This window comes from Lepidochelys kempii, chromosome 18 (genome assembly GCF_965140265.1).
Source record: "Lepidochelys kempii isolate rLepKem1 chromosome 18, rLepKem1.hap2, whole genome shotgun sequence".
Taxonomy (NCBI): Eukaryota; Metazoa; Chordata; order Testudines; family Cheloniidae; genus Lepidochelys; species Lepidochelys kempii.
Window position 1 is genome coordinate 21262135 of NC_133273.1, and position 25737 is coordinate 21287871.

A 25737-nucleotide genomic window follows, 5' to 3' on the forward strand; every position below is an offset into this window, starting at 1 on the left:
GAGCAGGGCCTCAGCAAGGAAAAGGTTGAGAACCCCCAACACAGAGCTTACTAGCTTGGAGGCAACATGTTTGGGATCTTCCTTAAGCCTTTTAGCTGCTAGATGTCGGATAATCAGCCCCGGCTGTGTTATCGTCATGGCATTGTGTGTCATGATAAGCCTTCACAGGGTGATTACGAGAGCAAGAACATAGGATTTCCAATACGAGAGGTCAATCTAGACTAAGTGTCTTTTTTCCAACAGTGACCAATGCCTGATGCTTTAGAGGAAGGCGTAAAAGTCCCATAATAACCGAATTGTGCAATTCTCTAGTACAGGGGAACTTTTCTTTTTTGTTTCACCAGATGTTCAGTTTATTTCTTTTTGCAGATACAGACTAACACGGCTGTTACTTACTCCTTCAGTTTATTTTAAGCAAGTGGATTGAGAGTTCCGGGTCTGGGGAAGCAGGGGGTTGGCAACAGACTGGCCTTTAGCTACACACCGGCCTCCACTGAGACAGGAGGTCCCTTTCCAAGCCTTATCTGTAAAGCTAATAATCTCCATATGTCACAGGGAGCTTGGCTTGTAGTGCATACAGTAGGAAGTGACAGCAAAACCCTATACACATCTGATACTCTCCCCATAACCGCTGCTTCCTTCTCTTTCATGCTGCCTGTTCACATTTCAGCCTCCAGATTCTTCTGCAGCACAAACCCGTTATCGTCCCACCACTGGGTGCGCTCAGCCCCATGTGCTGCATTTCATCAGCACAGTAAGTTTGCACTCAGTACACTGGAGCTCAGGGACTCCTGTCTCCAGAGCTTCCCTTTTCACCTGCTGCTGTTCTTCCCCTTTCCAGGGGGCAGCCTTGCCTATTAATGCTTTTGGGCTAATGCTTTTGACCTTCAATTAACCAGCTGCCATTTTGTATATGATTTCCATTCTATTCCCTAGTTTTAAACAAAGACTATACCTGCCAGACTATCTTAGCTGAAGGAATAGGAATTGGCAAGCACTGGAAAGCCAACAATTTTTAACCCTTTCAGTCCAGCTCCGTTCAATGAAGGTTGTGTTTTCCTAGGTAGAACCATCACCTAAGGAGAGCAACTGAGCAGAGCGGGCCAGTGAAGTGAACAGGTCCTGTAGGAGGCTCAGAGGACTACATCGACCCATGACAGCATATAACAGCCCACGTCTTAGCTGGTGGAAACTGCCAACACAGCAAGAAGAGACCTTCGAGCACTATTTTCAAAGTAACTTCACACAGGAAAAAATGTGCGTGGACTCTGGTGTCAGAAATGCCAGCTGTGTAGCTGCACTTTGAACACGAGTTGGAAGCGTTTAGAAGTGCAGCGGTTTGAGTTTACAAGGAGAGAAGAGTGTACGCATGTGTGCACGCGAATGCACAGGAAGGTAATATTGCATCTCAATTTGCTGATACAAAGTAGGTGGATGATGGAGTCCTCTAGTTTGTCAGTGCTATTGACAGTGCATTCACAACACTTCCTCTTGACAAATCTCCCAGCGTGGTGTTGGCATTTGTGAACTATGGGAACACACCAGCTTTGGGCAGGTGCTTCTCCCGTTCAGTGGCGGTTTGGGTGGGACAGTTGGCATGTTTTCCCAAGTCCGTTTGGGTTCCCTGCATATCCAGCACGTCGTAGTTACATCTGCAACACTGCCTTGCATGCAGTGATGTAGCTTGAGGAACTGCTCCGGGTATTCCCGCCTGTGGGGAGGTATCTGACAAGCCAGGGAGAAGGACAAATGGTTTGCAGCTTTACTCCAGTCTCCTGGAAACAATACCATGGCCCACGCTTCATTCTCCACAGCTAAGTGTTCACTTGAAACAAAACAATGGTACAAAAGGAACAAATTGTCACCCTTGAAGTCTCAGAGAGGGTAAAGCCCCCCCTGCCCTTTTGCCCCAGAGATGTTCCTTCCAGGTCAGATGGGGAGCACCTTGACTAGGTTGGGTGAGGGTAGCTTGCACTGATACCACCCCAACTGCATGCTTTCTGTGAATAAAACAGCAGACTCTGGTTCTCGGGGTTGTCAATCTTCAGCCTTTTACAAGTGTTACAGTCATTTCCAATGTGCATTCATGAGGGAACTGAGGCACATGTGTAAACAGGTAAACTGAGGCACAAGCTGACAGTAAGTTAGTTGCAGAGTCCGGACTAGAACCCCTAAATCCAGACTCGCAGCCTTCTGCCCACATTCCATTCCAGGTACTGAGCTAACTATGCTCAAATGAAACGTTCAAATTCTAGCCCCATCCCCAAACAGATAACACCTAGACCTAGAGCCACAGACAATTCATTTCAAACGGTATTAAAGAGAGGGGGAAATTCCTGTAGCTTAGCATCATCCGTGGATGAACTGAGGCATTTCACTGGTATGCATTAAATTCCTGAATTCAAAATCAAGATCAGGCTAGTCTAACATGGATTCCAGGATAATCTAGGGATTTAAAGGAGAAACAGAGGAAGCTTCTCCTGGATTTAAAGACTGCACAAAGCAGAAGACACAAACTACCAGGTGATTATGGTTTACAGCGTTCACTTGCCACTCTGGCCTTTGATTCCCTACTAACCTATGCTATGAAGAAGTTTGGTACCACTCAGATATGTCTGTCTACGCTGAGAGGAAGCGGACGTTCCAATCTGGTTAGCTACGGCATTCTGACAACGCAGATTAGCAGGTCAGCTGTTCTATCGTTGTGCCGTGCTGTAACATTGGCTTTGGAAGAGTCAGATAAATAAACAGAATGGGAAATTTAACATATCCCAGTCACAGGCTGAATGCCCAAAAGTATTCCAGACAGATATTTGAACCCCTCTAAATGTGCGTAAGAAAAATGTTAGTTGATAATTAAATAAATAGAGCCCCCTTTGTGCAGAATTACATTTGTTTCACAAAATACAGCGAAAACTTGAAATTTCATTTCAGTTGATGCCCTTGTCTTCAGAAGAGTTTCCAAAGTTCAAAGATGCTTCCTCCATGAATAAGAAGTGACATTTAGACAAATGACCTAAAAATAACAGTTTGTGAGGACCACACTTCAGAGTTTTGGGGACCACTTGCAAGTCATGCTCAGTTCACAATACCACATGCACTGCTGTTTGGAAGAGTTCTTAATTTTGTATTGAGTCACTGTCCTACAGCTGCCCACTCTCCTGACAGTAAAAAAGTCGCATCTCAGTCTGTTTAGGGTTGTGAAGCACAGGAAACCTTCCAAGATGGTGACAAACTTCCTGCACAAATTCTACAATGCAACAGCAGCTAACAACAAAACTAACGGCCAGAAACTGTGCAATGATTCTGAACCTGCTGACACTTTAGGACCTGCAGTTGAACAACAAATGGGTACCTTGTTTTATGACTCTTGGTCTAAATGTTGCAGGTTCTATTGTGATATGCTTTGACAATGCTAGCCCTAGTTGTGTTTGAGCCTTTACACTCTCCAGTTTTGCTGCTGAAATGGAGTTTCTCACTTGAGAATGTATCTAGAAAGCCAGTGCTACATTAGACCTTCGAGTCAGATTCTGCAGGCACACTTGCAAACCCTCTGCAGTCTCCTTATGGGGAACACTTCCGGTATCAACTGGGTCGGCACTTTGCAGATAGTACACTGCGAGACCGAGCAGCCTGGCAGGCGGATTTACTTCTTACTGAGGTGCAACAGCAGTTCCATAATTAGGGCTGAATCCAATTTTTGCCTTTGAGGAGACTTTAAAGCCTCTTATTCATAAGCGTATGTGCCCACTGCCTCTAGGCCTCTACGCAAAAGGTTCCATCAACTCCAAGCTCTAGTCCTCAATAGTCCCAGCCCTGAATCTTGAACTCCTGCCTGAATCTGTTTGAGATCCAAACACAACCCCCCTCAGCGCAGCTGTAGGGTTAAACAGATACTATGCTTGAAGTCAATAGGCAGCCTTTCAGTTCATAGGAGAATGGGGGGGAATAAAGAGCTAATAAGTTGCCCAAATAACTCAAAAAAAGAAAACGGAGTGAAAACATTTTTCTGTACCACCCACTCAGCCCTGGCTAAAGCGGTCTGTCTCTCTACCCTACCTCTGTCTGCACTTGTTGGGCAGTCATGGGAAAGATGCCAGGCAGATGGCTTAGATACCCCAATGTCATAAAACAGAAGAACAGGGTACATTAAAAGTATGACAATGAACCTATTGTTCTAGTTGCTCAGCCAATCCACAAGCCAGGAGCTGGTCTGCTGACTCTCAGGGCAGGTATGTAAGCTTCCAGGAGAGACAGCAGGTCAATCTGCCGGATGTCACTTCACAGCTTGAAACTCTCCCCTGCCTGACAGTGGTGGTGGATTCCATAGACCTTTGTCCAGCACAGCTCCCAAACCTACACCTGCCTTGTTCCAACCCCACTCTTCATGCCTGATTCTGGCTCCAGTTTCCAACCTGACTGCTGCCGCACAGACCACTAGGCCCAACTTCCACTGCTTCAACCACAAGGCATGATCAGGCACCTCTCGGTTTCTGCCACTACATGCAACATACTGACGACACTCCATACCACGTTTACAATACACACTTAAATAGGTTAGAAATTTTTGGTGGGGCGAGATCACTATGGGATTGCTATGAGATATAGTTACTCTCAGCATTAGGTCCCCAGTTCAAATTCAGTTCATGTCCATAGAGATGAAAGTTAGCACCATGAGTGGCTATTCAACACCAATAATGAAGTAAGTTTGGCAACCTCCGTCTAGTTCATAGTTGGGTACATCACAGCACTAAATGGCTCCATTGTTTCTAGTCTCAGCAGAGGCAGCCAGGACTGCCTAAGTTATGAACGCTCTTCTGTCTAGACATGCTCCCCCCAGCCCACAGGTGAAAACAGTCTGGGCAAATATGCACTGCTACCACTCGGGCTGTACCTGTTCCGCGGATAAGGGGACTTCAGTCCTAAGGGCTGTGAACCAGACCCAAACACCAGTGGTGAATTCATTTTAAACAGAGACTATTTCTTAACTGTGAAAAAGAAATGCTCTTTCTCATTCAGTCCTCTGATGGGAGTTACTAACATGCCAGATGGCAGGAGTTAATTGAAAGATCACCTATCCATGGAAGATGTTGCATGAGATCTTCTCAACTTGTCAATAAGTCAGTCAAACTCTGGGACAGCCAATCACTTCCCAGAAATTCTTACCACTCCCTTTGGGTCAAAGGAAAACCTGCACCCGTTTCCGAGATCCCACCCATTACCCAATCAATTTCCACCATGGGATGAGAGGAGTGACTTTTTTTTACGCTTTTTTTTTCTTTTAACTGCATTTCTCATTTTCTATATCTTTTACTGTGAGTGACTCAACATAACAAATCCCTCCAATGCTAGTTAGCATGAGGCACAGTGTTTCCCCAAGAATTAAATTACATCTGTCTCAGGGGCTGCCAAGCCCTCAGAGCAGGTTGTTGAGATTCAAGTGTTTTCCGTAAAGTTTCCTACCCTGAACACAAACATCAAGTCCTGGAGTTTTCACCTTTACCCCAAACCCCCGCTGATGTTATTGTGTGGCTGTTTGTCTAACAGATACATCAAAGGGGAAGACTCCAAAGGGGCTTGCAATTTGGTGTCACCAAAATATCACAAGACCCATCAATCAAGTCACATGATGAAGACAGTAAAACAGTGGCCTTTGCCCCCATGGCTCATGCTCTCAGGATATTCTCAACAAAGATGTGAATTCCATCTGAACTTTGGGAACCTCTGTGTCCAACGTGGAACCAAGGAGGAGGACAGGATGCTGAGCCCCTCACACTTTGGAGTCCAGATTGTTTTATTCAAAGTCCAACAGGATTTCCAGTAAGAAAAGCAAGTTTCAAACTTTAAATATCGATTTGTGTCTCTTGTGCCTTTACTTAAAAAAAAACCACTGTACAAAAATGGGTCTAGGCCTATTAACTCTTCTTTACATATCCCTTAACAAACAGGATATTTGAAGGTGATTTCCAGTTCTGATGTACACGTAAGAGTAAATTTAAACTGCTCCAGATGAAGCAGAGTACACCCTGCCACAGGAATAAGAATTTTTGCTGATGAGCTCAGCACAAGCACCATGATTTGTCACTATTTTGTCCCTCATATAATTATTTACTGTGACCCTCAGAGCCCCTCAATGCCAAGTGGCAAAGGGTTCACTGTTTTGTAATAGTGACTTCTATCAGGTCTGACAAACTCACTACACCTAACATACTGCTTTCATGGTATTTATCCATAAATAGTGTCTTGTAAGATGTCAAATGAAAGATAGTGATACACTGGTTATTAACATCATTGCAAAGGACATGTACAGACGTTGTATAAGGAGTTACGTATACACAATGAAAATTAAACAAAGCAGAGTTCAGAATTGGGTTTTCTGTCAGACAAAGCATGTCTGTTCACCTATCCCTTTCTGTGTCATAAATTAAGCACTGAAAGCCAAAGACGATGGGAGCTACATTTACATTTCAAGTCAACAGAAACCTGTGAAGTCAAAGAGCACACAGGAAAAAAAGCAAAGAGGGAGAAGAGTGTTATCTGGTGGTGCACTTCAAAAGGACACACTTCAAAGGTTTTCTGGACTATAGCTGTCGGGACAGGGACAGCATCCCGGTTATCTATCACTGAGGAAACAAGAAAGAGAACACTGTGCATCCAGGAATGGTGGATTACAACCATGCTGGTTGGTGATGCTGGGAAGTTGCTTGAGGTAAGAACTTACTTCAGACAAGGATTTTAGTGTGTTAAAGTTAAGTTTAGACTCCAAAAAGAGTGTTATCCTTTTGTTTCGTATGTAACCATGCTGTTTCCAATATTCTTACCCACTACTCATTTGAGTCTCTGATTCTCTGTTCTATGATATTAAACTTGTTTTTGTTTTTATTATAAATACATCTCAGTGCTGTGTTATTAAGCAACGTGTGACTCCACAGTTGAATCAAAGAAGCGAACTTGGTAATTATTGTGAGTGTCCAGCAACGGGAGCTGAACACTGCAGGGAATGCACTTAGATGGGCTCGGGGACCAGGGTGCACCTTTTGATACCTGCAAGGCAAAGTCAGGGCTAGCAGAATTCTGAGGCTAGTGCTTGAGTGGCAGAAAGGCTGGCAGTGTCCAGGAGCTGACATGCAGAAACTACAAGAAAGAGGCAATGAGGTGACTCTCCCTCCTGGGCACGCAGAGGAAGCATCACAATTACACCCAAGCAAAGTGAGTGCAAATTTTGTGTAAAACGCCATCCAAATCAGAACCCACTTTAAACAGATATAAGTGACCACACAAGGGTCAAAATCTTGGAGAGTCAGACCCAAAAGCTTTGGATGAGGTTATTCAAACCACGATAGAGTGGAAATTGGATTGGTAATATTAAAAGAGCCATATGAGATTTCCAGCACCTGTCAGTTTAGACAGGACTGGAAATGCCATAGGAATAGACTCGCTCATGAAACGTCTGCCCTTTATGGTCCCAGCTATTTAAAAACAAAATAAAAAAAAGTTTAGTTGAGTCTATGTTTGGGGCAAAGGTTCATGTCAATTTTATTTTAGCCAAACCATTTTGCCCATATGTATTGTATAACAGCACCACATGATCTGTACTAGAGAGTATAATTGGGTGGTTCACTCCCACCAGTATCATGAACCTCTTAATCATCTGAGAAACTAATCCTTGTCCAGGGAATATTGGGGAAATTCAAAATGCCTTAACTTGGCTCAGATAAGGGCAAAGCTGTTTATTTCACACATCTTGCCAGTGTGTGTAACAAGCCAGGAAATACCTTTCAGCTATTTTAAACAAAACATGACAAATATACCAAACTGGCAAGGATGCAACATTTTTTCCTCAAAAATTCCTCGATGTCCAAATCAATGTTCATAAAAATGGCTCTCTCCCAGTATGTCAGTAATGTTTATTAATTACTTTGAATCGTTTCTGCTTTCTCCCACTAAGCAAATCAGTGTAGTAAACTGATAATTCTACTACAAAACATGTCACAATACTAATTACACTAATATCACATGCTGAGTTTGGTGCTTTAACTATTATTAAAGAAAATATGTTTTCTTTATATTTTTAATGCTGTAAGAACTTGGTAAAGGTGTCCTTTTCATACAGTTTCAGCTAGTGCTAGGATTGGCATATATTCAGAAAAAATACAACTAATTCTTGGCTCTGGTTAGCAAATAATTTCTTGCAACAGTCTGACACTGAGGTCCAGCCATCCCAAAACTGGTATAGCAGATAACAGCAGAAATCGTATAGCAGATAATTCCCAGGGAGTGGGGGGGAAAAGGGGGGAAGTTTAGCTCTAGTAGAAAACTACAGGCTGTATAACAATAATGAATTCAAGCTCTAGAGGGGGAAACGTCCATATGACTGAGGCTTACTTTGGGGCCTAGACTATTACATTTCACAGTCACCTTATTTTCACTTTACAAAACATACAAATGTGTACCTCTTTGCCTATTTTGTGGAAATAGCCATTTCAAAGTGGAAGATGGCGAACAATGTAAAGATAAAAGAAAAGGAGTACTTGTGGCACCTTAGAGACTAACCAATTTATTTGAGCATGAGCTTTCGTGAGCTACAGCTCACTTCATCCGATGCCACAAGTACTCCTTTTCTTTTTGCGAATACAGACTAACACGGCTGTTACTCTGAAATGTAAAGATAGACACTTTGGGTGAAATCCCGGCTCTGTTAAGACAATGGCAAAACTCCCGTTGACTTCAATAGGGCCAGGATTTACCCATAAAGCCTGGTTTTCATCCTAGCCTCAAACCAGACAGCCTTTTCCCACCTCTGTGGATACAACTGGTATCATTTTAGATATCCATGCTACTGACTGTGCCCAGAAACTGAGCACTTCTGCTGGATGACTGAATGACGTCAGGAGTGCATGAGTAGAGGAAAGAGAGCCTGTCCTTTAAAATCTAGTTGTTAGGACTCTAACTTCTAGGCTACTCTGTGGGTGAAGTCATGGACCTATAAAACCCTCCTTATAAACATAATGATTCATGCCTAAACCACAGCGTGGACTGGTACTAAGGTACGAACACGGCAGAAAATGAGAAGACTAATCCTCTTGGAAGTTGAGCGTTACCACCAGGCCTCTGTAGAATGATCTATTAATTCTTCCTAAGGACTAAGGAGCTATCCATTATATTCACATTCTGTAGTCTCTCAATCGCATGGTTAAACTACTATTGCAAAAGTAATTTAAACACAAAAATATAACGTTCCCCTCAGACATGATTTTAGAAGAGATGACAGTACTGATGCTAAACAGAAGGCTACGTGACTTTGGACAGACCCTGCCACTCTCTGAGGAGCATTAAAATGACATTCTGTGTCCAGCCAGTATGAAACGCTTATTAAGAAATGACATGAGACAAGAAATTCCCAGCAGGGGATGGCAAAAGGGGTGTCAGCTAGTAGTTTTTTTAATGGCTTGGACCCTTGCTGAAGGGCATTTGTTTATATCAACATAAAAACAAGAGCAAATATATATAGAAAACAGGGAGAAGGAGATGGGACAGCGACTTTGACTGAAGTAAGCAAGCAGCAAGTAAGATGAAACTGGATTTTCTATTCAAGCAAATGTCTGGGTCCATGCTCACATTTTCCTTCTAATTTTCTACTGCTGCACCAGTTCAAAGGAAGATACACTGGACACCTGGAAATTAAAAATGCCAATGTAGCTGGATATTTCCTTCTAGGAGCAGCTTTTACACATGAATCCACACCATCCCATATTGTGGATGCCCCTTCATTTGACATACTGCTCCAATTCCCATGACCATTGTAAAGGAGAGTTTCAGTTTTCAAAGAAGGCCAATGCAAGCTTGCCACCATTTAGATGGAGCCCAGTGACGTGTCAGTCCTGGGGGGGAAAGGAATAGGCGAGTACTTGTAAGAGGAACATTTTATGTGGAAGTGGGTAAAAGGAATGGATATTTCAATCCTGGCACAGAGAAGACTTTCTTTAGCATCACAAACTCTGTTCAGAGGCCTGTTAACTTACTCTAAAACCTCAAAAGTGCTGGCTCATTTAAAATTGTTTTATTCAAGTCTGGATTTGACGTCAGAAAACTCAAGGCAATTCTGCCTTTCCAGGATGTTTGTTTTAGGTTTCAGCCACCATGCTGTAAATTACTAGGAAATGGAAAGAAATGGAGAAATATTTCAACAGAGGCTTCTCTCTCACTGATCCCCATCCAACCACCCCAGAATGAGGTATCAAATTCTGCCAGATTTCCACTCAAAATCATAAATTTCTCCCCAAAATTAGAAACTCCACCAAAGTTCACTTGAAATCGTTCCAAATTCATATATTTTGCATTGCTCTATCTCTCACCTAGCTGAAGAGACTCAAGGAAATTGAACAAGCTAAAATAATTAGCAAGTCTGTCTGCCTTATTGCAATAAAAGAAAATGTTCTTTCAGCAATTGTCCCAACTGGTGGTGTTGTCAGTACTGAAATATAATTGATAAATTACATTACTAGTGCTAGCTTTCCTACTTGGAAGCATTAGTGCAGAATACTGCAGAGTATTGTTATTTAATAAGAGCAGGCTTCTTTAAACTACAAATATAAACAACCACCTGTTTTCCAAGCATACTTCCCCCTTTCCTTGAATAATCAGAACAAATCTGTCCACTTAAAACCAGCTCAGCCAAAAGTTTTCCAAGACATTGTCAAGAAGGCTAAAATGCTTTGAAACCACAAACCACCCTTCTCCTCTCACAGACAGGACACAGCTGGGAAAGGGCACAAACAGAACCGTTACATTCCTGAAGAGAGAGCATTCAGTGATTTCACGTCACAAAAGGAAGTTCTATTAGGAGTGAGATAATAACATGTTGTCCGACAGAGAGAGAAAGATACTAGATGGCCTCTCCCGACTAATGGCCTTTCATTGCCTTGGAAATCTGGCTGAAATTTAAGATACCATTGCTGCCTCCCGGTAGCCAGAAGAGGCTTTCAAATGGAAGGTACCCTGGGTGAAGGAATAAAAGACATACTGTAATTAAGTGCATACGTCAAACCAAGCAGCTAAGCTGCAATCAATCATCTATGGAGCATGTAGTTGGTGTATGTTTTGTATTTGCTCTCCTAGTTACAGTTGTTGTCATAAAGGAAAACAAAAGTCCCACACTTGGTCCCATCCAATATGCTAAAGCTAAACCTGATTTCCTCCTATTCCTTCTCATAAGGGGAGGGTGTTGGATGTCAATATAATTAAAATTTTATTTTGCATCCTGAAATTACAAAAAGAGGAAGAATTCTACCAGAGTGCGGCATGATCCCAGACTATACTGTTCCATGTGCAATCACATACACCACCCCCAAAATACGCCCAGTCTGTCCTATACACTCCACAGTACTACTCCAGACCATACAGACCTCCCTCACAAACCCCCATCCAACCTCCCCAAACCCTATTATTCCTACCCCCCCACCCCACCCCCACACACCCCATCTACACGATTATTTATCTTGCAAACCATCCTGAGATACAAGTTGTGTAGAAGACTGTATTTTAAATGCAGTTGGATTGTAAAGAAGAAGAGGGCTAAGGGTACTGAACAGCAGAAGGGCAAAGGGTCTCAACACTACAGACAGATACTGACAAGCACCCACTACAACAGCTGATTCTTACTCTTCAAATCACAGGGAGATCCAATCTGTTCTGTAGAAATCTCTACGCATCACTCTGCTATAAAATTTGGTAAGGCCTTGCTTTATAACTTCAGAATTTCTAAGGCTACAAAGCAATTCTTTGTAACATACATGCAGCTGTAGGAGCCAAGGGAATTCATCAAAGCCCCCAGTGGCTGGCCCATGCCAGTGGGCTGTCATCCCATTCCTACCTTCGCACGCCTTCCCGTCTCCCTTCAGCCTCAGCCCATCAGGGCACTTGCAATAGAAGCTCCCAATCGTATTGCAGCACTGGGACTCACAACCACTGTTCCCGGCTTCGCATTCATTGACATCTGAAAGAGATGAGAAATTGGGGCGGGGGGAAGAGAACGTGAGAGATTTCAGTGGAGAACCAAACCAGAAGGATGATTAATGTGATATAAAAGTGTGTCTATTTTCAGTACACTTCTCTCTTTTATTTTTTAATTAGATATCTAGTGCCAATAGTAAAAAAATAAAGGGTAAATTGTACAAAATAATTTGCATGCTAAGGGATATATTTTAAAGCTTAAAATGTAGCTACAAAATAGGTACTTACCCCACTGAACATGCAGTACATGTGCTTGCATGCACACAGATATTTACACTCAAATATATCCGGTTTCCCTCAATAATACCCATTTGTGCATGAAAAATTACAGACTGGGGTAACGGGTGCACCTTTGTATTATGCAGAAGCAATTTATGAGCCTAGGTTTGAAAATTTTACCCTAATAGCCTCGTACTTTGTTTTTAAAAAGGATCAGACATTTGCATGGGTAAGAAGAGATGCAGGATAAAAACCACAAGGATTCGCAATCCTCGTATTTCAGTTGGTCACCAGTTGAAAGAGCAAGAAACTTCCCACCATGTAATCAAATTTCACAGTTAGCTGCGAAGTAGTAGGAGGTTTAAGGCTTTCATTGCAACATTCAGAAATGGCCACAAACACCAGACCTGATGGACCATTAGTCTTATCCTCTGAAACAGTTTTCATGTTTATTGCAATATTAAGAAAATAAAGTGCTATTGTGATGTTGTAATTTATACTTGCACCTATGACATAACCTAAACAATCATGAATTCAAAGCAGAGAGCACTGTTAATAACAGAAAATATCAAAACTATAAGAATTGCAATCATTCCTTAACACCAAAATCCCCTAATCAAAGAAGTTTCAGTTTCCAGACCTGCCCAAAATGACTTATTTGCTGATACGCATAAAGAAAGGGAACATGTATGTAGAACAAAGGAAGGATGAGATGTAGCAAAGTAACTGGCTAGCAGGAGTTGGCTACTTCTCAGCCAAACTTGTTAAACACCCACTATCCTCTCATGGAGAAAACTGAATAATATTTTGTATTTTCTGTATTTCTATTTCAACTCCCTTCCCTCCCTCCCCCCCCCCTTGCTGCTCATTATTCATCTGAGGTTGCAATTTTCTACTTGTGACAGATGAATCACAGATAAATCCCTAAGTAACAATGATCTTTTTGCACACCCGTATCCAATGGGGCAACACTGACTCTTGGAAGGTCTCAATTTTTTTATGCACCACCCTTTGATGATCTGATGCAGAAATGGTGCTAGGCATAAGCAGACTAAGTCATTGCTTAGGGGCCTGAGCAGCTCAAAGGCACCCGCTATTCACTTTTTACTATGTGCTGGGGGAGGCAAAATATTCCTGCTTTGGGCCTCAATGGGCTAGCACCGCCTCTGATCTGATGACAACTTCTTCATGTGTATATTTCACCAGCACTTCACCATGATGCACTCTTTATGACCAGCAGCTCCCTAGGCCTTCAACAGGCACTCCCAGCTCTTAAAGTTCTAGTTCAAATAGGAATTAATTCCGGGACATCCTATGGCCTGTGTTATATGGGTGGGGTGGGGGAATGTCAGACCAGATGATCACAGTGGTCACTTCTGGCCTTATGAGCTATGCATCTATGAAAGGCCCAACAGAGCGAAAGACACAGGGTAGCATGTAAGCTGAGTCTTCCACATGGAAGAGGAGATCACAGCAGGTAGTCACATGGCTGACCCCACTGGAGTCTTTGAATAGTCTAATGAGCCCATTCAAAGGCTCATGCACAACACATCACAGATAATTATTAATGAGGGGACATGAAGGAAGCAGGAGAAATCCATCTTCAAATGACGCATAGCAGGAACTTTCAAAAAACACACATGACAAAGAGTAAAAAAGCAGAAATCTTTACTGACACGGGAAGCCCAAATGATAAAATGAATCCATCTCTCACCAACTACTATGAGTTCAGAGTTTAAAAAAGAGACTAATCATCCCAAATCAAAAGGCTGGTTTCCAAGATAATTTTGCACGTTTTGCCTGCATTATCAAAGAAAACTAGCAAAAAGCCCATCTCAGTCTCTCAGAATCTAAAACCCCCTTTCTACTTTTATACTCAAAACCAATTTTCAGACCTTTAATTCCAGATCAGTTCTGGATGCCATCAAGTTTCATGTGTAGCTTGTTTAATAAGACTCAGCAGTGTGTGGTAACTCTTACATTGCATTCTGCTCAATTATTTCTTGCTGGGGACCTATAGGGAATCCTTTTCACTCAATAGCTGGCAGCAGCTGGTCATTTCAGCAAATACTCCCACAGACAAGAGAGAGTGTCTTTCTGACACCAACTTTCATTACTTACCCAACATAGTTTAACTTGTGTCAGCTTTTAAAAGCAAAATCTTTAATCCTCTGTTGAAGAAAAGGCAGAACCATTATGATAAATTTGCACCCAGAATTCCTGAGAGATTACCAATTCAGAGTCGGGGAAAGCACCATTCTTCTTTTTGGTTCCTCTGTTATCTAATGACAATATGACACTATTCTTTAACTGAACTGTGTGGCATAGGCCAATGGCACAGAAGAAATTCTGTGGGCAGAAAGTAATGCCCAGCTGTCAGATTCAGAAAAAGATTTAAGAATCAGAGCCCCAAATCAGCTGAAGTTTATACATCCCTTTCCCCTAACCTTGAGGCGCCATCCTCCCCATAATCCCTCTGGAAGCCATTCTCTGGCTGCACGCCCCATCCTCTTAAGTACCGGTAGGTGCCGGAGTTGCTGTCTGTAGTGCAACATTTTCATGCCTCACTGAAATATGAGAAAGTTACTTTAAACTACTTCAAAACTAACAGACTATCTTCAGGAGCTGCCAATGTTCCAAATGTATAGCATATCAACTGCTATAGAACCTCATATTAAAAGCCATTTCATACTTCAATCTCTCTGCAACCTGCAGTCAACAACTAAGGGACCATCAAAAATCAACTGCCTAGCAGAGGTGAGAATTTAAGTGAAAAATCAAACAAACAATAGTGCAAACCTTGAAGATTATTGAATATGGTTGCTTAGATAGAGGGTTACCAAACAGCTGTGTGTTCCCTTGTACAGGTGTCACTGCATATAAACTGACCCTCCCATACTGTGGGTGTACCCAGGAATAATACTCCATACCAGTGCAGAGGCACCAAATTCTGCAGCAACCTCTAAAGTGGCTTGTGCAAATAGGCTGCAGGGGAGATTTTTAGGAGACTCCACATCATGGCTAAAAGAAAATGAATATTCTACCATGGCAAGACTGGGACATTTCATATTTTCAGCTACAGAATCCAAAACAAACCCAAATTTGGAGATGTTATGTTCTGATCAGACATCTGAAATGTGTGGGGAGGTTTTAAAGAGATTTATTGGTTCACTATGAAATTCTTGACATTTGGCACCTAACAAGACATTCAAAAAATGTATTTGGGTTCAAGCAGCTAGTTCTTTGCTTTGTAAAGAGCACGTGTTACTTAAACCGGACAGAAAAAAAGGAGACCAGTATGGTTTTTAAGGCATTTGGTCTGGAAGTCAGAATCATGAGCTGCAGACTGTACTGTACTCTGTACATTTCTTTCGGCTATGGTAGCTAATTCATTTTCCTTCACACACCCAGAGCTCACAGGGCATGCTCACCTGCCTGCAGAAGTGGGAATCCCATTTCTACACACACTGCAGTTAACTTTGATTAATCTGACTCCAAACTCATCATCTGTATCAAAAGCCAAAGTAAGGCATAGCTCTTTGACAAGTTACTGGATACAAGTTAAGGCCAGGACCGTTACTGCTGGTAGATCATACACAGCACCTTGGAAGGAAGTCACTCTGTTCTTGCTTTGTATTGTTAACTTAAAAGTAATGCACAGACAGCTGGATGTCCATTGTCAGAATATACCATTCAGACAATAAACGCTAATGAAATCTAGGCTGAGCTAATGATTATATATTATTTTAGACAAGTCACTAGCTCTAAAATAGACTCACCTGAAATCTTGCTAAAGTCAGCATGTGCCACAGGGAAAAGAAGATTAACTGAACTCAGAACCAAGACTTCTGGAAGACTCAGTGCAACCTTCCAATCTGAGGAATGGAGATGACAGGTGTATTTGCCAATTCAAGGACTTAATCAGTCAGCAGCTTCTCTCATCTAGTGGCAAGACCCAACTTGGCACCGCTCACATTTCTACAACTGAGTCTTAACTTGCAGACAGTTAAGTCCCGCAGACAGACCCTGCAGCAGCCAAAATCGAGCCTTCTTTTTGGCCAAGCTGGTAGGACTTTGCTGACACCGCCTCTTCTAAAAGATGTTCTTTGCCGATCTCAGAATAATCTTCATAAAAGGCCACAGTTTTGTTTTTCTAGACATACATCATGGTACCAGTATATAAGACACAAACTGAGATGCGTATAGTATCATCTTTACAGAGGTAACAGTGAATAATGAAAAACATTCTTGGTAAAACAGTTAGGTTTTCACTTCACCTCTGAACTTCGTTTCACTTTTAATTTTTTTAAGCAAGGGTCACTGTGACAGGCAGGTGCTTCAGGTCATTTGTCTTGATGGTCACAAGACGTGGGGTCCAGTGGGTTACCCAAGAAATAAGGAGTCCAGTAATTGGGGTCTTTGACTGAAGAAGCCTGGCTCCAGCCATAAAGTCTTCAAGATTAGAGCCTCCCAGCTGATCTTAACTTAAGGATTCAGAGCAAGGTGTAAGGTGTAATATAAAGAACAGTTGCAAATTATGGTGACTGGAATAAAATTCCTGCAGTAAGTGGCAGTGCATGAGATGTGATGATATTCATCATTCTGACATCCAGGATGATGCAGGTGTCCAAAAACTGATTCCTCATCAAGAGAGGTACCAGATGCAAAAGAGTTGCCAAGAAAGATTCCATGGCCAAAATACTGGGAAGCTGAGGGCTTGCACTTATCAGACAGATTACATTAGCCATCTACTGTACATCAGGAGCAAATCAGAATGTCACCAAATGAGAGCCACAACAAAATGCCAAAGAAAGAACAGTATAAATTTTGGGGTAATATTCAAACCAACTCCTCAGTAACCACATCAAGCACACAGATCATCCTGCAAAGTAAAGACACTTGCCTATAGCACCTTCAATTATTATTATATTTTTAACTTTACACCTCCGCTTAAGAAGATTCATGCTACTGTCATTATAGTTGGCTAACCTGTGAGGCATCGCAACCTACAATTCTTTGGGTTGTAGGCTGCAGTGCCTCTCCGGTTAGCAAACTATTGAGGACCAGCATTTTTAGGAAAATTAATAAACTGGCAAACCAAGAGCACTGAGCTCCTGTTGGTCACATTCAGAAAAAACCACAAATCACAGGGTCTCAGTGAAAAGCATTCAGAGAGACGCTTCCACACACAATCTTCAGCACCTCTGCAAACAGCCAGAGGCTCCAATCTCTCTCCCGTATCCCATCCCATGTTGCTTTTTGTTCTTGTAAAATGAATGCCTCCTGGTGGCAGCTTTAAAACAGTGCACAAGTTCTGTTCAGCGCTCATTTTAAACTGCTAGTTATTACTGCAATACGTGGACTCTCCAATGCTTTGGGGAAATTTCTTGGTGTTTGTTATGCACAAACTTCAGCATAAAGATGAAATTCTTAGGAACTAATTTAATTATTACTGTCTTTAATGTAGCCTGCAAATCTTCAAACACAGGCTTCTGTCGTATGCTTATATAGAGGGGACAAACCCACCACTTTCCACCTGAAACTCCCCTGTCCCCAAATTTGGATAGTTTGATGAACTGAAACCCATATTTCAACCACTGCTTCTTGGTTCTGCAAAAACAAAGCTTGAGTGATGAGGTTGTGCAGAACCAAAACCTGAACTAGGCCTTCTTGGCCCTTTTCCAGTTTAAGAACCAGAGGCTAGTCTGGACATTTTCAGCTGGTGGGTAAACTCCTTCCCTTTATCCATGAATTATACTGCAAGAGCTCTGTAAAAAGATACAATCCCAAAGAAAACCTCTGACTGCAGGAAGAAAGGAAGGCTCCGGGCAAAGCATGTCAGGAAGAATATGATCATTCTTCCAGCCAGAACACTTATCCCATCTTCTAGAATCAAACCAAATGCAATGTTCTTATAGCTCTGTCCTCCTCACATGTTTCATTCTTGCACTAGCTCTGCATTTCTAGATCTGTGACTAAAGCTGTACTTGCAGTATTTTTATAATGACAAGCAGTACCTTGCATCTTGGGAAGGATCCTATTCTTGTGAGATTTCCAACCCAAATATGCAGACCCAAGGAGACTGAATAATCTTCAACTGGAGCGTCTGCAGCTCTGAGAGCTTGCCCAAACTCACCACAATCCTCCTGAAGTTTAAGATCCCACATCACTAGAAGAAATTTCATGGCTCCTTCCACATGAATTCACTACATCAGAACAGTCCAACAGCTGTTAAAACAAAACAACTGCTCCTCCAAAGAATGCTGCTTATCCCTAGATGACAAAGTAAGAGCTAGACAAGATGCTCAGATACTGTGGTGATGTGAGCTGCACAGATAAAACAAATGAGACAGGTGACAGAGAGAAAGATGTAGAAACAATCACCAAGGAAATGAGACAATGAGCACTTTCAGGAAATGAAAGCATTGCATTCTCAAAATGACGACCACCAAGGAGCCAGGGTTATGCTGGAAAAGAACACCATTCTGCTGTGGAGCCAGACATTCCATGTCAACTGTATAAAATGTTTTGATGAAGGCCATCACGCAAGCTCTGGAAGGACTTTGCAGCAGGCAGGCCAAAGAACAGAAAAGAGCTAAAATAAATGGAAGGAAATGAATGTGAAAAGCTGAAAACGCATGCATAAATGTCAGCATGGAAACACATTCACTATTACAACATATACATTCCTGCAAAGAGAATTAACCTGGGGCCTGACATAGTATTTCTGGAAAGCTGCATCTGGACCATCCATGAAAAGCTATTCACAAAGATGTTCCTTTGGGTGGTGTTCTTTAGTCATTATAACATTGGCGGTGGATTGTTTTTATAACAGCAAGAGAAAACATTCAGATGTCTGTAGTGACCTGACCTGTCAAGTTTACCTCTTAAAACCAATGGAGAATTAAGTGTATTAAACATGAGGGCTGTGAAAGCCTATAATAAATTAGGTTTTGGGAGTGGGAAAATAGAAGAAAGAATAAACGAGAAAAGCTCCAAGTTGTACAGGAAGATTTTAGGGGGTGAACGGCTCTGAGTAATTTCTGTTTTTTATTATGATACTGTCCAATTATATTTAATAAATTATGTCTGCAGCTTATGTGGAATTGTTATTCTCATTTCAGACATTCACGATGCACTCTGAAACTTAGACAATTTACAAATTGTGAGACTTACAAATCACTTGGTGTGGGACAACTTGACATTTGTCTTTTGGCTGAAGCTGTGTTGAAATATGACAGTGTTGGAAAAGGAGACCAAATAAAGTAAAATAAGCATGCGATCAAAGAGGCCTTCATTTTACCTCCCTCAGACCCTTCTAATTCAGACCTCAGGAGATTACCAAATACCATTGGCTGAAAAAGAGAGAGAAAAAGTGCAGAACCTGCAGTTTTGTGATTCATTACCTCCCAACACTAGTGCATGCTACATTTCACTCTACACAGCTGCCAGATTCCAGAGTAGGTTTTCTGAATGTAATTCTATTTGCCCAAATCCTGCATCTACATGTTTGGGCAACATGAACCATTGTTCATGCAAAATGATTATAGCATTTATCAAAACAAGCCAGAAAAAGTGGAGACAATGGTTTCACCTTTGTTTACATATTGAAACTTTTCAAATATGCTATTGTGCACACCATAGCAAGTAAATAGTGCATTCCTTTCAGGAGGCGGCTAATACTTGGGATGCACAAAAGTTTGTAATGAAACCCCTAGACAAACAAATATTTTTTCCTGCTTTGGGAATTCAACCAAATTTCCAAACTCAGAGTATCACCATTAAAAGGTGCTGAGGATCCCAAACTTGGGCAGGTTGGATTGGCTATTGGAAGCAGGGAGGGCTGTTTTGTTCTGTTCCCCATCTGGTGGTTTGGGATGGTTGGTAGGAGAATGATTACTATTGTGCCTAATGTGTTCTGTAGAGGCATGTGTTTTATTCTGAATGCATGGAATGTGACCTGTGACCAGTTAGTGCAAAATAAATGTGGTAACACACATCATATTCCTTGTCACTTTGAGGGGTAGGGAGAAGGGAGGGTGTAACAGGGCGGGACTCACCCCTGCGGCGCCTCCTGCTGGTCGTCCAGGGAATTAGTGTTTCCAACCTCCGGAGCACCCTCTGCAGGCCGGTGTCCCGCTTGTCACTGGGTCCCGAGTCCCTCCCAGACCCTGGTGCCCCTTTCACGCCGGGGTGCTGCCCCCTGGCAGTACCCCCACAGATCTGGGTCTCTCCCCCACGGCCGGGGAAACCCCACCCTCTATCTCCACCTCACTTCAGTCTTTGGAACCAGTCCTCAGTTGTGGGGATGAATGGCCAAAGTATCAATACTGGCATAACTTCTTGTAGGCTCTGAGCCTCTAGAGCTTTGAAGTGCAGTTTGGACCTGCTTGTGTTGATCAGTTCTGTTGTGCCGCCGGCCACTGAAGCAGCAGCTGGGTATTTCCTTCCAGGTTACTTTCAAAAACATGAATATAAACTCTTTCAGAACTACCAGTGACATAAAGTTACTATCTGTATGCATTTAGCTAACGAGGAAGGGCATAAACAGTCTGTATTTTGGAGATGAGGAGGCAGTGAGAAGCCTCCTTCTCTTATTTTGGCCATTGTTTAGATCAAGCAGGGAGCTTAATCTCATTGGTCTCACAATGTTTAGTTTCCATTAATTCCATCACAAATAAATAATGACAGGAACAATATTTATGATGAATGTGTATTTAGGAAAACCAGACACCATCAGAACAGCACAACTAGTGTTCGTATAGTTAGAAAAATACCATGTGCACATTACATCCAAATTTCCAACAGAAACAAACAAGGCTGGCAAAGAACTTTGTTGGAATGGACTAAGAAGAAGATCCCACAGTTCCCAAGAAAAATTCAGTGAAGCAGGCAACAGCATCCTAAAATGGCAGTGATTTCTAGAGAGGAAATGCCATGCCAACCCTGGCGGGGCAATCAGGCCACCACCCTAGTTGGGAGAAGTCACATAATTCTGGAGGTCTCCAAGGAGCACTCTCCTTATTATTAGACATCTTTGGAGGTGTCTGAATGTGTACGTGTGAATGATGTGTAGGGGTATCTCTGAAGATGCATATGCAAGGGAAATCAGTTCACCTCTCTATTTTCTTAATGTACAAACCTAGAGTACCGACCAGATCAGGATTCAATTCACAGAGATGATATTCTGTTGGAAATTCTGAAGGAATTACCCTGGCTTGATTTTCTCCCGCATCCATGCTCAGTGGGAGCAATGGGAACAACTGGCACAGGACCAGGCTCTGCGGGCTTTACATGTATCCTTAGGCGTAGTTTGACTTCTATATTTAGGGGGGCAGCTCCCGCAGACCAATGGGTCCATATTGGGGGGGGGCAAATTCCATGCCTGCAAGAGGCTTGCCCAAACTATGCCCATAAGCTCCCAAGAGGAATTCTCAAATGGCTCGTTACAGCTAGAGGGGATTTAAGAATCTGGCCCACTGTATGTACGAAGAGCAGAGATGGTGAATGAGAAAGCTGTTGCATAAAGGTGACTTTGACCTGTGCTTCACACATGTTTCACACAAAGAGATGAGTGATTTTTCATCTCTCTTATTCCCTGAAGAACCAGATGATTAGCCTGTAATTAATAACTTTCATCCTCTTTATCCACTGGTCTGACAAATCTGTCTGGGCTCGAAGTGCCCTTTCTACTTCTGAAGCATGAGGCTGCACAAGTTTTGTTTTACTTTTTCAAAATCCTAAGGCCTCGTGAAGCTTAACAAAATCCTCCAGGGTTTACATTCCTTTAATCCTCTCATTCCAGCAACCTGCCAGGGTTAGGAGACCCCCAGAAGGACAGTTCATTCCAAACATATTGTGGAACAGAGAAAGGCTACTATGGGGTTATGAGGAGCGGTGCATAACTATCGCTCAGAGTTATCCCTACAAATGGATTTCCATTCCACTAGGTTAAAAAAGAGAAACAACCCACACGTTTTAATTAAACCTTCTACAGTTTAATCTCCTAATCACAGTATTGGTGGATGGAAAGACATGTTATTCTAGAAACTTTTCCAGGGATGTATTTAACCTGGCTCTGGGGAGTAAATATTCGTCAGTTAAAAATGTCTTCTTTGCATTTTTATCAAAGATCCAAGACACATATCACTGGGCCACTACAAATCTCTTTTGAGGCAAAGACCAACACTGGTGGATACAATAGTCAGACACATGGCAGATCGTGTTTTACATATGATCAGAAAATGGTTCTAAAATGCTGCGAACAGCACTTGCTCGCAAGCACAAGGAAGAATTATTTTCCCAACCTTGTCCACTATTAACATAGCCATAAAGATGCATTTGTTATTCAGTCCCAACAGCATTGACTGTGGATTGGTCAGATATATGCCACCTGGAGGATGAAGGTCTCTGTGAGGGATGTTGAGTTTCACTGTGCAACAAGAAGGGAGTTAAGAAATATAACCCTCTGGGATTTTGATACGCTTTGAAAACGCAACTGATGTTTTAGAAGTTAAAAGGGCATCTCAAGGCAATGAAGTATCTGTCAGGCTGAGTTAGATATGAAGAGTGTAGTAAAAATGAGTTCAGATTAAAGGAGGATTTTTCATGCTGGGGGTAGCCTGAATAAGTTTATTAAAATGTTTGATGGTTTAATAAGAAGTTTTCACCTCTTGCTTTCCCTCTTCTGCACAAAATCCTAATTCTATGCTTATTATATCAATCTGTTGTGGAAGAGACTGCAAGGCCACAAATCAGCATAGTGACATCCCTGCAGGATCAAATAGAAGCCCTAAAGGGAAAAAATCCTCATTTAACCCCCAAAATAACAAAAGTAATGGGCTCACACTGAACAAAGTCACACAGAATCTGGCAACTTCACTTTGCAGGAGATTGATTAAACTCTTTGTGTTTTAGTTATTTGTATGTTTTATCTCAGAGCTCCTGAGCATGGTCTTGGGTTTCAGAGTCAAATGAACCTAAAATCCCAAAGGGAGACTCAGTCAAAATTGCCATCTTTCACCATGGTTCACATCAGAAGTGAATTTCACATAATTGTGATGCAAAACCACAAATCAGTCCCAGGATTGCTAGAAAGGTTCATAATGAATCTTAGCAAATTCTGATGGATCTGGGTGGAGGTACAAATTTGTCAGTAAGCCTGAAACCACATGAATTTCATAAAGTTTGAGGGTTTGTTGTGCAGGTTTTGTACAGCTGAAGTCTAGTATATTTGAAACTAGCATAATTTTCTTCAATATGGAACTCTCTCTTTAAATCATGGATAGATAATCTAATTAACTTTCTGACAATTAATTACACAAACTCCCACAAGGATGGAGAGAAGCATTTTTTTTTTTGCATGGATGTTTGATAAAATCCATAAAGCATTCAGATTCTACAGTGATGAGTGTGGTATAAATAGATTAACACAGATTCCTGGAGCTTGTAGATTTCAAAGAATATGACCAGAGGCTATAAAAGCTCATTACTCCATCACTGAAGCATACTATCCATCTAGAGAGTCAAGAGCGCTCAGTCACAAGATGTCACTGGATGATACATCACAATGCTTACAATATTCCTCAAAAGTATAACTGCCTTCTGTATATTTTTCTAATATTATGCTCCCTCCCTTCCCAGCAGTCATTGGTAGGGGAACTGGCTTTTGTTCTAGCTCCGTTTTGATTCTGTCCTAGTCTTTCCATTGTTTTACCCTGAATTTATTACTGAGGAACATTGTATTTAGCCTCCCAAATGAACTAATGGAATACCCAATGTCTGGTTCATTTAAAATTGAGCAACGCCCTAAGGAATACTGCACAGAACAATCCTGTAGTAGCAAGGGAACTGACTACATGACCCAACAGCCCTTTGGCATCTCTGTGAGCCTTTATTTTTTATCACAAATACATAGGAATTACCCCAATGTCAAAACCTGTAACTACCTTCCCAATGCTGTTCCAAAATTCACCCTATAAAAATACCATTTTTGTGACTGTGTAGTACCAATAAAAGAGTAGGAAATGACTCTCGAAAGGATACCAATGATCCATACTTAGTTAAAAAAAAAAAAGAAGGGACTGAAAGAGTTAAACATTTTACTATCACAAACTTGGGACCCTCTGGTCATCCTCATGGACCTACAGAGTTATAGGACTTCTAGGTAAAGAAGGTTACAGAATACTAATCAAGCCACAAAGTATGGCACTGAGATTTATTTTGCCTCTCCATGAATCAGCTGTCACCAGCAGCCAGGTGTCATGAACAAACAGTGCTAGAGGCTGGTCACTAAATCAAACCAGAATCTGCTGAAGTTGAACTAACTAGAAGCAGCTGGGCTGGAGTCAGTCCTAATAGACCCTTTGAGTGCTTGGTAAAGGAGATTGTGTATCATTCCCAGGAGGTTATCATGCACCTTTAAAACAATTCATTATGTTTTACAAAAGTGAGATTGTTGCTGGCATTCCCTCGTTAAATACGTTTGGTCTACATTAAAGATTTTACGTAAGCCATGTACCACCCAAAATTAAAAGCATACCCGACCCCCCCCCCAAAAAAAATCAGTGAATTAGGTGTCAAGAACTTAGTTATAGAAATCCTTTTGGATTTTGAGAAGTTTTCACTAAATACTTTGAGCTGACATTCCAAGTAGCTAATCAGTACACAGATCATGAGTCAGCCTCACTCTCAGTTATTCTACGCTGATGTAAATCCAGTGTAACTTCCCACTTCACATAAGTTAAACCATGTTTTCACGAACATAACTGAGAGCAGAATCTGGCCCTGCGACTGTACATTTGTGAAATATCAGAACTGCAGGAATTTTGGGGGGGCGGGGGAAGCTATAAAACCCAATTCTATTCAAAAGTCTCTTGTATTTGTATTTCCAAACAAATTCAAACTCAGTTCAGGTTCACTGAAAGCTCTGAAATCTTTTCAAGTAAACTAGGCCTACATTTGAGCAAACAAGGGCCAAGTTATCATTTCACAGAAAACGTGCAAATTCTTCATAGTTCTCATATGAAACCCAGTGAAAGAATGTGGTTTTAACTATGTTTCACACTGAATGTTTGGTCTTGTTCAAAATCCAGAACTTACCTCAAAACTCAGAGGGGGTGAATTCCATTTGAGTCTGAACAGTAGAAAATTTTTGCAAGAAATCCCTGAGAAAAAAACGACATCAAGTTTCATATGGCTCGACAGCTAAACATCAAATGCTTGTGAGCAGGATCAGTAATGTTTGTTTGGAACAGAAATACAACTAGTATCCAGTCATCCACGAATGAAAACAATAAAATATCTACTTTATGATTTTCACTGCAATTCAACAAGTAGCATGTAGCAAGTTAAAGAAAAGTTAAATATTTCAAAAGGCTAAAGTGATAGGGAAAAAAAGTTTGTTAACTGAGAGGCAATTAGTTATCTTGTGATGGCTTCTTAGCTAGCTAAATAATGAAGTCTGCTAAAAGGTTTGGGGGATTAGTAAATCTCCACTCAATAAAT

The 25737-nt window shown here is 41.7% G+C and overlaps 1 protein-coding gene across 11 annotated transcripts in view; it reads right to left on the minus strand.

The window, feature by feature from the left end:
* Positions 1-25737, minus strand: part of MEGF6 (multiple EGF like domains 6) — a 255960-nt gene that overhangs the window by 99522 nt on the left and 130701 nt on the right. For 10 of the 11 annotated variants that reach the window (XM_073316362.1, XM_073316365.1, XM_073316363.1 and 7 more), the window contains one exon: positions 11873-11995. The exons of the other annotated variant lie outside the window; for it this stretch is intronic. In XM_073316362.1, coding sequence (XP_073172463.1) covers positions 11873-11995 — 123 coding nt within the window. The remainder of the gene's footprint in view (positions 1-11872; positions 11996-25737) is intronic. 11 annotated transcript variants of the gene reach the window in all.